General features: G+C 37.3%; 1 protein-coding gene, 1 long non-coding RNA gene and 1 pseudogene across 2 annotated transcripts; 2 read left to right on the top strand and 1 right to left on the bottom strand.

The window, feature by feature from the left end:
• Positions 1 to 978: 978 nt before the first annotated feature.
• LOC107576315 (uncharacterized) lies at positions 979 to 2,001 on the top strand. The gene is made up of 3 exons (XR_001608033.1): positions 979 to 1,172; positions 1,610 to 1,718; positions 1,806 to 2,001. It is a non-coding gene; the product is annotated as an uncharacterized lncRNA (long non-coding RNA).
• Positions 2,002 to 2,738: 737 nt separating this feature from the next.
• Positions 2,739 to 5,827, top strand: LOC107573607 (transmembrane protein 17B). Its single transcript, XM_016260040.1, has 5 exons — positions 2,739 to 2,922; positions 3,644 to 3,747; positions 3,872 to 3,985; positions 4,047 to 4,190; positions 5,521 to 5,827. Exons 1-5 carry the CDS (start codon positions 2,808 to 2,810, stop codon positions 5,617 to 5,619), a joined length of 576 nt encoding a protein of 191 aa, XP_016115526.1. The 5' UTR covers positions 2,739 to 2,807; the 3' UTR covers positions 5,620 to 5,827.
• A 393-nt stretch (positions 5,828 to 6,220) lies between these two features.
• LOC107575806 (cytosolic carboxypeptidase 2-like) lies at positions 6,221 to 14,735 on the bottom strand (annotated as a pseudogene).
• Between the last annotated feature and the right edge of the window lie 1,162 nt (positions 14,736 to 15,897).

Below are 15,897 nucleotides of genomic sequence, written 5' to 3' on the forward strand. Positions count from 1 at the left end.
ATTTGAAGGTCCTGGAGTGGCCTAGCCAGTCTCCAGCTCTCAACCCCATAGAAAATCTTTGGAGGGAGTTACTGCATTTAGTGCTTTACTGCTCTAGAGGAGATCTGCATGGAGGAATGGGCCAAAATACCAGCAACAGTGTGTGAAAACCTTGTGAAGACTTACAGAAAACGTTTGACCTCTGTCATTGCCAACAAAGGGTATATAACAAAGTATTGAGATGAAATTTTGTTATTGACCAAATACTTATTTTCCACCATAATTTGCAAATAAATTGTTTAAAAATCCTACAATGTGATTTTCTGGATTTTTTTCCCTCATTTTGTCTCTCATAGTTGAGGTATACCTATGATGAAAATTACAGGCCTCTCTCATCTTTTTAAGTGGGAGAACTTGCACAATTGGTGGCTGACTAAATACTTTTTTTTCCCCACTGTATAATCATGACTGATCATTGTTTACGTTGTCGATCAGTGGTGTCACTACAGGTCCAAACTGTACAGTGGGTCTAGAAAAGAATTACCCCCCTTTAAAGTAATCACATTTTGTTCCTTTGCGGCCTGAAATGAAGACGGATGCCGTTTTTGTTTTATCCAGCTGTATTTACTCAGTGCAACTTATAACATCCAAGTGAAGGATATAACGCCAACATGTCCGAAAAAAATAAATAACTAGAATCACTGAGTTGGAACAAAATGTGTGTTGCAAAGCAACAAAATGTGATTATTTTAAAGGGGGTGATTCTTTTCTATACCCACTGTATGTGAGGCAAGCAGTGTGTCTGAATCCTCACATGGCATTGTAAAGTGTCCATCGAACGAGCCAAAATATTAGGTGTTGATTCAGCAGTGGCCTAGGAACTTATACTGATACCTAAAGCCAGGCCTGGTACTTTTGAAATGCTATAATAACAATTTATATGTACATTTGATGTATATAAAACCTAGTGCTTTACTGTTATAAAAAACTACATTTCCCTACAGTTATGGGTCATGCCTGTGCAGCTCTCTCAGCACTACTGGCAGGGATCTCCGAAATCCACAGGAAGAATTACCCCCAAGTGGAGCAGACATTATCAGGAAAGGTCCTGCATGTGTCCTCTATGACCTGTTTCCAGCTTACGCCCCAGTACATTTTACTGGGAGTGGCAGAGGCCTTTGTGACACCAGCATGTACGTATTCTCACTTCACTTTTTAAAATGCATACAATATCCATGATGTTAAAGTGCCCATTAAACAGCCGCAATCCAGTTGTTTTTGCATAAAAGCATTTTACAATATATATTCATTTTCAACACATCATTGATTCAATCCTAAGAATCAGCCATGAACGTCATAAAAAATTCACAAAATCCACCCGCCTCTTTTGTTCCTCTGCTCAGGCTCTCTCATATCCTTCTGTCTGACTCCCAGCAACCTTAGAGGTGTCTCCTTGCATTTCCTAACCCTCTCATACGGAGGTGGCTGCTTTCTAGGGGCTTTCCTCGTTCACTTCCTTTATTTTGTGTCAGGAGGTAAAGATACTTCACTCTTGAAAGTGTTGAACTTGTTATTGTGGTGCAATGTCAAGTCTCAGAAGATGAGCTCAATATTGTGTTTATGATTACAGGAAACTTCTATCCTAATAACCTCAGCAGTGGCAACATGGAGAGGTTTTTCTTTACGCTGGCCACATTAATGGCTATAAACACACTGGTGTTTTGGAGAATATCACAAAGGTAAGGTTCAAGCTTTGAATATGAAATAAGAATGAATATTTTGAGCGTTCAAAGGATTGACAGATGATCTTTCTAATGTTTTGGCAGGTACACAGATCTGAGCGTGGAGCTGAGTAGCGGGGCAGGACACAGTCACCTGTACGAGAAACTCCTGCAGTACAAGACCTGTCTGCGTTTTTATGACACGTTGGATCGTTCGGACACCTTGACGTCCATGGAAACTGTCTTGTAAATTAATTGTACATATTAACCCTGTAATGCTGGCATTACACAAAAGACTCTGAACTGACTGATTTTCATCAATTTAAATGTATTCAAAAAATAAAGTTATTTTATTATATATATATATATATATATGAGTTACTATGCTTTAATGACTCCAAAGCATATTATGAATAGGCCTATGTTTATAAATTGTCATAAGATGTTGCTGATGTGATAAACGTTAAAACTGCGTTTCTGCAACGTTGTGAATAAAAAACGTATAATGTGAAAAACCTAACATCTGTAGTCTTAAATACGTCGGATAAAAACATTATCATGACCATTTATGATACGAAAAAAAAACTTTTTTACAACAGTTGTTTGCTGGGTTGATGCTTTTTTTTTCTTGAACGAAGTTTATCGTTGTTATATGAAAGCTCATTTTGTGACTTTAATCTCGCAATTCTGAGTTTGTTTTTTATTTTTATATATTGTTTGCAATTCTGACTTTTTCCTCAGAATTGCAAGGGAAAAAGACAGGAAAATTGTGAGATATAAATTACGATTATATAAATGAATCGAGCGTAATCTCAGAATTACGAGATATAAACACGCAATTTTTACTTTTTAATATTTTATTCCGTGACGGAAATAAGCTTCCATAATTTTATACATAAATTGCAAAATAGATCATATTTGCTACTTATTTATACAGAATGTAACATTCAAAACCAGATCATTTACCTTACTCATCATACTCTCCAAAAAACGGGTTAATCTGAGTAATGTGAGTGAGAGAGAAAACACACCCCGGTCACAGCTGGACAGTCGCCACCGCACGAGATCCGCCTTCGTTGCTACGGACTCGCGTCTGTTCCTGTCAACATGGATCTGCCTGACCCTCTACGGCGACGGCTTGGAGATTTCTCCAGAACCGTGTTTGTGGACCAAAGCCGAACACAACCCTCTGCCGAGGAGCTGGCTGATTTTCTAAGCCAGAGTAAGTGTATTTGAGCTGTCGAAACATTGACTTTGCTGTGAGCTGCTAGTTGCTAGCTGCTGGGCTAATTCATCTGGTTAGCCGAGTTTGTGTGTCACATCACATTTTGCTTACCTGATTTGCAGATATAATAATGCTTTATAGCACTTTCAAACGATGTTTGTTATTGCCTGTGTCCCAGACTTATTGAGCTGCCTAACGTTACCTAAACAGCGAATCAATTCGTTGTTTTGGGTCGGATCTTTTAATGAATCTATTGAACGTTCTCTAAACCGATCTGAACGATTCATTCAGGAATCGTCCGAATCAATCGGTTCTCTAGTCAAAAACTCACAAGTGTCTCAAACTGAAAACCTAAAAAAACAGAAAAAAGAAAAGGTTAATGTAATAGCTTAATGTTACAATTCAAATATTTCTCTCAATTTATGTTTTACGTTTTATGAATACATACAAAGCATGTGTAAGTAAAGTAGCAAAAAATAAAAACCAGGCAAAAGATGTACAGTAAACGACAGAGACGCATTGAAGACATAAAACTGTTCGAAAGAACCGATTCGCAAAAATTAGTCGAACTTCCCATCATAGGCAAGTTCCGAGTCAGCTGACTTGGATGTCGTCTATGATGCCCCAAATTACTTAACGCGCTTAAAATACAAAGAAATACTGTCGTGGTTAGCAGCTCGCTGGGTTGTATAGTACTGTAATTTTCTTTATTCGCCAGATAAGGATGTAGTATCGAGTCTCCCTCTTCAGATGTCACTTTACTTTAACATGTGGTTCTTTCCTTTCTGGTGGATCAGTGAGGTTGTGATGCTACAGCTAAAGGTGATTCTCCTCTACCTAATATTTTTTAACAATTCAGTCTGGAATCACTTACTGACTATTGCCGTTTAATCACATTAATGTTCTGAGATATTACTAATAATAATAATCATGCTTTTTCATCTAGTACCCAGCCCTGGCAGATTATTACAAGTTCATCCTGATCACAATTCTTATTTTAATGACCCTGATTGAGGCCATGAGACTCTACCTGGGCAATGTTGGAAATCTGCAAGAAAAGGTAAACCTAAGTTTATAATATAAGATAATAGTTCCCCTAAGCATCTCTTATTTTTAAATAGGTTCCAGAATTGGCTGGATTTTGGCTCCTGACTCTCCTACTCCAGTTTCCCCTGATTCTGTTCCAGCTCTTCAATGAGGCTGTTCTCATTCAACCTCTGGAGAGAGGAGTTCATATAATACTGGCCTTGTTTATTTTTGCAGAGGTATGAATCTATATATAGTCTCTCTCTCTCTCTCTATATATATACACACACACACACACACACACACACACACACAGGTGTGAAAAAGGGTTGGCCCCCTTCCTGTTTTTTTTATTTTTTGCACATGTCACACTTAAAAGATTCAGATCAAACTAATTTTAATATTACACAAAGATAATGCAAGTAAATACAAAATGCAGTTTTTAAATGATAATTTATTTTATTAAGGGAAAAAAGCTGTCCAAACCTGCCTGGCCCTATGTGAAAAAGTAATTGCCCCCTAAATCTAATAATGGTTGTGCCACGCTTTGCAGCAACAACTGCAATCAAGTGTTTGCGATAACTGGCAATGAGTCTTTCACATCGCTGTGGAGGAATTTTGGCCCACTCTTCTTTGCAGAATTGTTTTAATTCAGCCACATTGGAGGGTTTTCGAGCATGAATGGACTGTTTAAGCATCTCAATCAGATTTAAGTCTGGACTTTGACTTGGCCACTCCAAAACCTTAATTTAGTTTTTCTTGAGCCATTCAGAGGTGGACTTGCTGGTGTGTTTGGGATCATTGTCCTGCTACATAAGTGCGCTTGAGCTTGAGGTCACAAACTGATGGCCGGACATGTTCCTTCAGGATTTTCTGATAGAGTGCAGAATTAATGCTTCCGTCAATTATGGCAAGTCGTCCAGGTCCTGAAGCTGCAAAGCAGCCCCAGATCATCACACTACCACCACCATGTTTGACTGTTGGTATGATGTTCTTTTTATGAAATGCGGTGTTGGTTTTACGCCAGATGTAACAGGACACTCACCTTCCAAAAAGTTCAACTTTTGTCTCCTCAGTCCACAGAATGTTTGCCCAAAAGTCTTGGGGATAATCAAGATATTTTTTGGCAAATGAGAGACTAGCCTTTGTGTTTTTTTTAGTCAGCAGTGGCTTTTGCCTTGGAACTCTCCCATGGATGCTGTTTTTGCCCAGTCTCTTTCTTATTGTTGAATCATGAACACTGACCTTAATTGAGGCAAGTGAGGCCTGCAGTTCTTTAGATGTTGTTCTGGGTTCTTTTATGACGTCTTGGATGAGTCGTCATTGTGCTCTTGGAGTAATTTTGGTTGGCCGGCAACTCCTGGCATCAAAATTTGTTTGATGATCTGAAACATTAAAGTGTGACAAACATGCAAGAAAATAAGAAATCAGTTTTTCACACCACTGTATGTATATATATATATTTCTGTATCAATATGAGATTATAATGCTTTATAATTCTAATATGTTTCAGAGGAATTTTGTTTTTAAATACTGAAAGATTGAATATTGTGTGGGGTTTCTTTACAGGCTCTTTTTGGCTTTGTTGCCTTGCGTGCAATGGTCCGACACACTGAAAGTCGCTTCCATTTGCGACAATTTGATGGGATTCAGAATTTAAGAACGTGACAAGAGACCTGCACTGCACTGATGGACTATAAAAAAACACTACAAAGATTTATTTGTAAAATACAAAGACTTCCATTATCAGTGGCGAACATTAGAGAACACATCAGTCATTGTGTTGAATTGTTACTGTGGATGTCTTGGTGCCTTATTTTCTACAAACAAATCTTGCCTTGTATTATATTTTGTATGTGAAATAAAAAAAATTGTTACAGACTTACAAAGACTAAACATACTAAATATTATTTATTAATTCTGAATGTAACAACATTTCAAAATTAGATAAATCAAATTCATTCAAAATCAGTTCCACACATTATGTAATTAAAAAATCACTTCTAAAAACAAAATATAACACTCATGGCAATTTCAATAAAAAATTACATCTCTTCAATATACAGGAAGCTAATATTAAAATAACTTTAGTGTACTACATAAAAAAGAAAAAAAAACAGTCTTTATTTTCCAGTATTTATGTATCTTTCACTAAATGTATAGAAAATGACAGTTGTTAAGGATAGCACACCTGAAATAGTGAATTACATACAACTGCATATTCAGGCACTTGGCTTCACAAGAAAGCCTGCTCAACATGTCTTCATCTTCACATGCTTTTGTCTGGCTTGACTGGCTTTTCCTGAGACTGCAGCGTGTGAGATGTTTGAGGCAAAACATTAGTGGACTCATCCTCCACTTGCATGGACTCTTGAGTCAACCGCAGATGGAACCTTGTCAAGGAAATCAGCAGCTAAATTAACTTGCTACGATTGAGCAAAATGTGTAAATGTTCTTTCAGCGACATACTTCTCCTCACTGCTCAGGCTGTCTGTAGAAGCAGCATTTCTCCTGAAAACCTGAGTTTTGCTTCTTTTGGGCAGCCTCCCTATCCTCAGACTTCAGATCGCAGCCTGGTTTCCGAACAGCTGTGCGTGGCTAAGGAGGAACACACATTGACAGCAGTAAGAACAGATGATGACATTCTGCCCTGTATGTGACAAGTGCTAAGAAAACTGTCAGTAAAATAAACCTGTGTAGGTTATAATGTAATATAATATAATCTAAAATAAAAACAAACTGAAGCATTTAAACTGAGATCTGAAAGCTAAACATGTGAATTCTTATATAGTTATCTAAGTAGAGTTTAGAGTAGTAGAGTTTGCACACTACTACACCTGTGTGACTGTGAATGTCTCGGAGTTTTGTTACCGTTCTGTGCCCATTATCCGCTATTTCCACCACTTAATCAAGCTACTCTTCTTTAAAACATGATAACGTTTTATTTCACATGTCACTGCGTTTGTGTTGGCTATCGTTGAGCTATTTCATCTGCAGCAATTAAAGTATTCGATTTCTACAACAACTCATTCAGCGCACATCATTCTTTCTATGAAACCTGTAAACCGCATTCACCGGCTCGAACTCTATAGCGGCTTGCCCGAGCATTGCAATTATTCCGCATTTATTAGAATTCATTCAAATGGCTTTCCCAAATCAGTTTTTTGCATGTGTCCTGTATCCGGCATATTATGCGCACGTGCGCAGCTTAGAGGGAACATTGCTGACGACCACAGCTAACCTTGTCTTTAGCGTTCTTGCTCATCATGAGAGGGAAAACGCGTTCTTGAAGACACTGTGAGGCATCTTTCTGATCACTGCATCCATACATGAACACGTTGTTTTTCCTGCTATGGCCATGAAAGTCACAGTAGACCACCACCTCTCTTTCAGCAAGCAACCTTTGGGATCAAATTAGCCAGGGCGTATAGGTACGGTCACATTTATTATTGTTCAGCGAAAATTTGTGGGCGAAATCCAGTCATTCCAATAGTAATCCAAGTGAGCAGAATTTCGCGTAAGGGTGAAAAAGTTCCCCATGTGGATTTACAATAGACTTTTCCCGCCGAATGTGACCGCACCTTATACCGACATAAAATGTCACATTAGAATGAAAAAAGAGTGACACAACCAATACTCTCTGTTTCACCATGTTGCAAGTGTACCAAATGCAGAGGAAAGAGTCGCGCAGCACACTGCGGTAGTTTCGGTTCAAATCTCGGCCTGCGAGTGAACAGCGGTAGTTTCCCACCACCACACCATCAGGGTTTAGCATCGGTATAACCTGCGGGCAGAACGTCCATTACTGTGGTAATTTAACTCTTTACATGTCATAAAACACTTGGCATGAGTATATATCGAAATTTTCGCCAAAACCCATTCTCCATCTGTGCCCTGCACTCCTTCTCTCACCTTAAAGATGAAAATTTCCCTCAACAAACGTGCGTCAGGCAAGTCGCTCAGCAGGAACTCCAGAAAACCCTACATGATCCAAGAGCCGTTGGTTTCTCCTGGATGCACCCATGCCGTCACGACAACTGCCCTCTTGGCTTTGCATTCTGCTAAGCTGGTGGACGGCACTGTTACAGTCAACACATACACGGCATTTCCTGCCAGACTACGACAGAGCACCCGCAGCTTACAGTAAGCTGAACGGACAGGGTCTGAGATGACCTCACGCAGGTAATGCTGCAGGTTTGAATATGTATAAGGGTAGCAGTGGGCCAGGTAGCAGGTGTCACCGTCAAAAGGGAACTCCAGAGTCCAGGTGAGGGAGTACAGCACTTTACCATCCTGTTCAGTGTTGTTTCTGTAGTACCTATAGAAGACTGAGGCAGCAGTTGGGTAAATTATGCCCTTTTTGTCCAGATCTGTTCATTTAGTCAAAAATCATTTAAAAATGCAATTTTATACAATGACTTGAACACACCTCTTGCTTGATGAGCATGTTTGTAATTTCTTAATTAAATTGTATTTTAATATTTTTGGGGGTGGGCATAAAGCCAAACATGTCAGGGGGGGGGGGGGTGCAGACCCTCATGACTGTGTGTAAAGGTCAATAAGTCTCTTAAAATATCAGATAATTTGACCTATTTATAATAAGTTGTACGTGGTCTGACTCCCAAAAGTTGTGATATTTATGAATGAATTATTTGTATTTTTAAAAAATATAAACTTAAAATCATTTAGACGTGTAAACACTGTAATCAAGGTGTAAGTAAAATATGTTTTTAATTGATGGTTACATTTCTTTAAAATGTTATGAAGTTTTTCAAACCATATCAAATCAATATGAGTACATTTCTAAGAATGTTGCATGCGTTTTCTATGGAAGCCCATTTCCACCAAATGAGGGAAAAATCTAAATTATGACATAAAAGGCACAAAAAATCATTTTGACTTTATATGTCATAATAATTTGGACTTTTAGCTCATAATTATGACTTAGTATCTCATAATCTGAACTCTTTGGCCTGGTTTCACAGACAGGGTTTAGATTAAGCCAGGATTAGCCCTTAAATTAGGACATTTAAGTACTTATTTTTTTATGTAACCTAGAAAAAAACATTACTGGTCTGCTTCTTGATACAAATCAATGGCACTAACCAATTTTAAAGGGGTCATATGATGTTGCTAAAAAAGAACATTATTTTGTGTATTTGGTGTAATGAAATGTGTTTATGCAGTTTAAAGTTAAAAAAACACATTATTTTCCACATACTGTACATTATTGTTTCTCCTCTATGCCCCGCCTTTCTGAAATGTGTAGATTTTTACAAAGCTCATCGGTCTGAAAAGCGAGGTGTGCTCTGATTGGCCAGCTATCCAGTGCATTGTGATTGGCCGAATGCCTCATGCGTGTGACGGAAATGTTACACCCCTTAACATACTGTGATGCCGTGTCCCGGAGCGACGAGACAAAAACATTAAAACCCATTATAAATGAGGCATTGGTTGCATCCAGTGGGGACATAATTATGGATTATAATGAGTTATACTGTCTTTTTACGCATTGCATCGTGCCGCATAAACATAAAACCATGTCTGCATTTGTGATTGGAGAAACGACAAACAAGCGCTACTCTACACTGCTCAAAACTCGTATTTGAATCGTCAGTGGCAAATTCTTTAAATATAAAAAACGTACTTACAGTCTCGCGGGCAGCGGAGGGGGTTCAGACCCACCGGCAGACGCCGTCGTGGGGGTAGGCGCCGGGGGACCGGTGAGCGTGCGTGGCGCCCCGGCGGCGAACACATCCGCTTCAGGCCAGCCTCCCCTCCCCCCGGGGAGCGGAGCGGCCACCACGACCCCCTCCGATTACGACCTCAGATCAGGCGAGACAACCCGCTGAATTTAAGCATATTACTAAGCGAGTCAGAACAGCCAGCATTGTAGTCTACTCTCCCAGGATCAGGAAACAGTCCTCCATAAAATTGCGTTGCACACACACGAATATTTGGGTTGAACTGTTCTGGAACATTGTTGTAAATACAACTTAACCACTGATTTCTAGTTGTGTCCTCTTTTGGAAGGCCAAACAAAGTAGTTTCGCTTTCACAACGAAACACACAGCGCCTTAACGACATGGCGGCGGCAGCAGCAACAATACTACAGCGAGAATAAAAGTTACGGCTTCTTTCTTTGCGTGAACATTTAGGCGGTGTTATGCAAATCTTCCCACACAGTGACGTAGACATGTGGGGGCATGTTTAAATGAGGTGTTTTAGGAGGGCGTGGACAAGTCTTAACTTTTAAATAGAATATCTCTTTGGGTTTGAGACTTTAGTCTTTGCAACTTTAGGGATCTTATCTATTCAAGAACAGCTTGTAACACTCCAAAGAGAAAGGAAAAACTGAAATCACATCATATGACCCCTTTAATTTTAATTATTTTCAAAAATGGATTTAAATATATTTTGTAAGGTAATGTGAGTTTTATTTTGTGCAAATATCATGAATTGTTAATTCATAAATATCATAAATTTTGGCCAAATTGCATCACATAACACTTTAAAACCTGAAATAACCTTTTTGCCCTAAAAAGTCACATAAGAATCAGAATCAGAATCAGAATCAGAAGAGCTTTATTACCAAGTATGTTTACACACACAAGGAATTTGACTTGACGACAGGAGCTTCCAGTGTAGAAGAAAGTACAAACATAGTGCAGACATACATGATAGTGTAGACATACATAGGAATAACACAGTAGGGATGTAATATAAAACTAATATAATAAAAAAAATTTAAAAAAATAAAAAATTTGAATAATGTACTATATACAGAAATAGAAGTATAGGAAAAAATGTAATTGTTTAGATAAATGTACAGATATGTTTATTAGTGTGCAGATATGTTATTTACAAAGTGTGCAGTTTAATATAAATATACTATGTTAGTTGTGATGGACGATGTATAATTATGAAAGCTTAATTGTTAAGACCGAGTATAGTCTGTGGGAAAAAACTGTTCTTGTGCATTGCTGTTCTGGTGGTCAGTGCTCTGTAGCACCGACCAGAAGGCAACAGTTCGAAGAGAGAGTGGGCTGGGTGTGAGGGGTCCAAGGTGATTTTTTTAGCCCTTTTCCTCACTCTGGAGATGTAAAGATCTTGGAGGCTGGGCAGAGGGGCACCAATAATCCTCTCAGCAGTCCTGACTGTCCGTTGTAGTCTCTTGATGTCTGATTTGGTTGCTGAACCAAACCAGACAGTTATGGATGAACACAGGACAGACTCAATGATAGCAGAGTAGAACTGTTTAAGCAGCTCCTGTGGCAGGTTGAATTTCCTCAGCTGGCGAAGGAAGTACAACCTCTGCTGGGCCTTTTTTGCAATGGAGTCTATGTGAGTGTCCCACTTCAGGTCCTGAGAGATTGTGGTGCCCAGGAACCTGAATGACTCCACTGCAGTCACAGTGCTGTCCATGATGGTGAGTGGGGGGAGTGCAGGGGGTTTTCTCCTGAAGTCCACGATCATCTCCACAGTTTTGAGCGTGTTAAGCTCCAGGTTGTTAAGACTGCACCAGACAGCCAGCTCTTTAACCTCCTGTCTGTAAGCAGACTCGTCTCCATCCTTGATGAGGCCGATGACTGTAGTGTCGTCTGCGAACTTCAGGAGCTTGACAGAGGGGTCTTTAGAGGTGCAGTCATTCGTGTAGAGAGAGAAGAGCAGTGGGGAGAGTACACATCCCTGGGGGGCGCCAGTGCTGATGGTGATAGTCCTGGATGTGAGTTTGCCCAGCCTCACTAGCTGCTGCCTGTCTGTCAGGAAGCTGGTGATCCACTGACAGATGGAGGTGGGCATGGAGAGCTGGGTGAGTTTGTCTGAGAGAAGGTCAGGCTGGATAAGATGGTGTATAAAGCATAAAATGTAGTTTTAAAAAGGTGAAACTTAATTATTATTTTATAATAAAATGTTTTTAAATGTATTTTGCATAGTAACTTTTTTTTTTGCAAATAGCATGAATTGTTCATTGATAAATATAACTTTTGTTCGAGCCATATGACACTTTAAAACCTGAGCTAACCTTATCTTGCCATAAAAAGACAAATCATTTGGTATTTTAAGAGACTAAAAACATCACATCAAAATGCTGTGTAGATTATAAAGGGTGAAACTTGATCTTAATTAGCATTTTCAAAAATGTTTTTAAATATATTTTGCATGGTAAGAAGTTATTTTGTTTCTTTCTTTTTTTTTATTACACCAATATCATGAACTGTTAATTCATAAATATAATCAGTTTTGGGCGAATCACACCACAAGACACTTAACAGCCTGAACTAAACTTGTCTTATCATGAAAATTTGTCTTATTGACCTTGACACACAGTCATGAGGGTCTGGTCTGCAGGGGTCCTCTCAATGATCTCTCTTTTTTTTTTTTGGTTGCACAACATGATTTCAATTTGGCTGGGCTTTTTTTCCAACTATTTATATATTATTAATATACAGATCATGTTTTATTACATTTTTGACTCTCTCTCTCTCTCGATATATATATATATATATATATATATATATTGATTGCAGTTGTTGCTGCAAAGCGTGGCACAACCAGTTATTAGATTTAGGGGGCAATTACTTTTTCATGTAGGGCCAGGCAGGTTTGGACAGCTTTTTTCCCTTAATAAAATAAATAATCATTTAAAAACTGCATTTTGTGTTTACTTGCATTATCTTTGTGTAATTTTAAAATTTGTTTGATGATCTGAATCTTTTAAGTGTGACAAATATGCAAAAAATTGAAAAAACACTTTCACACCACTGTATATATCACTGTATGGATAGATTGCATTTTTATTGTATTTTATTAATAAATTCACAGATTCTGGGAGAAAGTGTCTCCACACAAATCACTACTGATTTGGTATCTGTCTGACAATATACTGTATTGGTAGTAAAGTAAAGCACTGATACCTACAGTGGGTACGGAAAGTATTCAGACCCCCTTAAATTTTTCACTCTTTGTCACGGATCACCTCACATTCTATGGGCCAGCGGACGCTCTGGAATGGACAGGGGGTAGAAGGAATTGTAAAGAGGTCCAAAGGCTCCCTCAGGCATGGAATGGTCCGCTCACCGTCAAAGTCAAACACAAGTTGCCGGGTTCTGAGCAATTTGTCTAAGCTGAAAAAATCTTTGAAGAAATGAAACACTGACATATTACCATATTACAAAATCTAATTTATTACCCAACAGACAAGCTGTAGTTAAAAGACATGTGAGAAGCATTTGTTACCAGCAGCGATTATCAGAATGACCCATGTAACTAAGACGTACAATTCATTGGTACAAGCTCCCTAAAACAATTATGTGTTCTTAGTGTCTGAATCTTTTATAAAGGCCATACATTTAAAATGGAAACTAGCTGTTTAGACTCAAGTGTTACATATTATGTGACAACTTGAAAAAACTTGAGAAATGCAAAAATATCATTATTTAGGTGGCAATGGTGGTGATTTGTTGAAAGATTCAGTATTGCATCTTAACATGGTATCAACTCTATTTTTGTCTCGTAAACTACAATATTTTAATTGACATATCATATCATGCTTCATTATGGAAGCCCATATCCACCACATAAGAAAAAAAACATGCTTTGATGAATCCTAATTACTTTAAAAAGTTAGAATTAGGAAAGAAGAATTCGAAATTATGACATTACGAAATAACAAGTGATAATTATAAGACAAAAGTACAGAATTATGCCATAGTAAGTCATAATTATGAGGGGGAAAAGTCCAAATTAACATACTAAGTTATGAGACAAAAATTCTGACAATTAAGTCAAAATGTTTATTTCTTAATTGTGACTTAATCATTGATTTTTAAAATGTGTTTATTATTGATTGACTTTTTATTTCATAATGTCATCATTTTGACTTTTTATGTCATGATTATAATTTTAAAAATCATGATTTCATTTTTAAATTTACGTATCAGAACATGTTTTATTATGGAAGCACATTTCCACCACATAAGAAAAAAACATGCTTTGGTAAATTATAATTATGGCATTAAAAAGTCATAATTATGAGATAAGAATGCTCAATTCTGACATTATGAAGTTAAAAGTCAAAATGATGAGGAAAAAAAGTCATGATAAGTCTAAATTATGAGAAGTCACAATTAATATATTTTAAAAATATTTTCATAATTGATAAAAAAAAAAGATAAAAGATGACAAAAAAAATTTAATTATGAGATAAAAAGTTGGAATTATGACATCCTAAGTCACAATATGACCTAAAAAGTCGAGTAAAAGTCAAAATTCTGACATAAAATTCAAAATGATTATGTAAAATGGGTTTTGTCTGTGACATGCCTTGGGTTCCTCCTGCTCCTCTTGGAAGTTGGAGTCATTGCTCTCAGATGGAGAGTTGATCATGTCTGAAGCGGTCGAATCTTGGTTGCCCTCCCATTCTCTCTTGATGGGGACACCTGAATACACAGAAGAGCTATTGTCTATGTATGCAGAAACAAAATGTAAGTAAAATACGTAATGCTGTATTTGAAGAAATCCTTTACACCAGTCAAACGATGTTAAACCCACCCAAAGGCTGACTCGAATAACTTACCCGAGAGAAATCCATAATGCTGAAGATGCAGCTAAATGAATTTCTCGTATGGATCATCTGATTTCTTTTATTCAACAAAACGTGAGTTTAAGTGCAAGCAAAGGGGCAGAAGGTTAACAGGCATTGAGTATCAGTGCGTTGGTAATATTAGACTAACCGTAGAGTGCAAAGCAGCAGTAAATGTTGTGCGATCACTCACCTGCATTCCCAAAACTCGAGGCGATGCGATGCGATGCATAAATAACTTTACAAATGACAAGCGCCTGACAAGATATCAAATAACACAACTGGTTAGTATAGAACCATCTTGCTTTAAATCCCTGAGGAAAATTAGTGTTTTACAATACACAAGTTTACACTTTTTAATGGAAATGTCCTCGTAACAATTATTGTTGAGGAGCCCCCGACGCCATTTGTGTCACTGTTGCCAAGGACACGACGCACGTTTCCTGCTTGAAGCACGCTGCAATAATATGATAATACATATACTATATATATACACTATATGTACTGTATACTATAGTAATAGTATGTAATAGAACCACTGATCTATGTGACTCTCTTTTATAGATCAGTGAATAGAACAAATATATTTACCTTTTTCCTTGAAATTTGTTTTGTTTTAACAAAAATGAAAATATGTAAATAGAAGAAAAATGGTTATGCAGCAAAAGGTCTATTTGCTGCTCGGTGTTATTTTATAGACATTAATATAAATAGCATTTATTCCATATTATTATTTAGAATTTCCCTTTATTTGTATATTTTTAATTTTTATTTATAGATTGTCATTTTTTTGGGTGTCATTTTATTCATTTGTAATTAGATGCCTATTTAGCTTTTTATTATTTTTCATTTCAGTATCAGCTTATTTTCAGTTTAAGTTTGAGTAATTTAGTACTTAAACTAAACATTAGAAATGTTGCCTGAAATATTCACATATGAAGTATACGTTTAGATAAAAAAAAAAGGTTAAAAAAAAAGTTGCTTGAACAAAATATTTGTAGAAATTGTTTTATTTATTTACAATGTAGAAAAGGTTTGATGGGTCTACATGCCCAGTTCAGGGAACATTTACACTGAACAACGATTTTTCGATTTAAAAGACATTTAGTGAACAATGTTCATTAATATTATATTATAGAGAGAGAAAAAAAAAAAGAAGTTGGCACATGAGTTGACTATCACAACAACATCGGTGGGGAAAAAAGACAGAGTTAGATCACATATGAAGCATACTTTAAAGTGCAAAGGGCATCACAAGTGTCAACTATGATTTTGGAAGCATGGCTGAAACTCGTCAACAGTGGTCAGTTGGTCTGATCCAAGACTGATCTTTCCATATATATATATATATATATATATAT

The sequence above is a fragment of the Sinocyclocheilus grahami genome, unplaced genomic scaffold, assembly GCF_001515645.1.
Source record: "Sinocyclocheilus grahami isolate Dianchi unplaced genomic scaffold, SAMN03320097.WGS_v1.1 scaffold31.1, whole genome shotgun sequence".
Taxonomy (NCBI): Eukaryota; Metazoa; Chordata; class Actinopteri; order Cypriniformes; family Cyprinidae; genus Sinocyclocheilus; species Sinocyclocheilus grahami.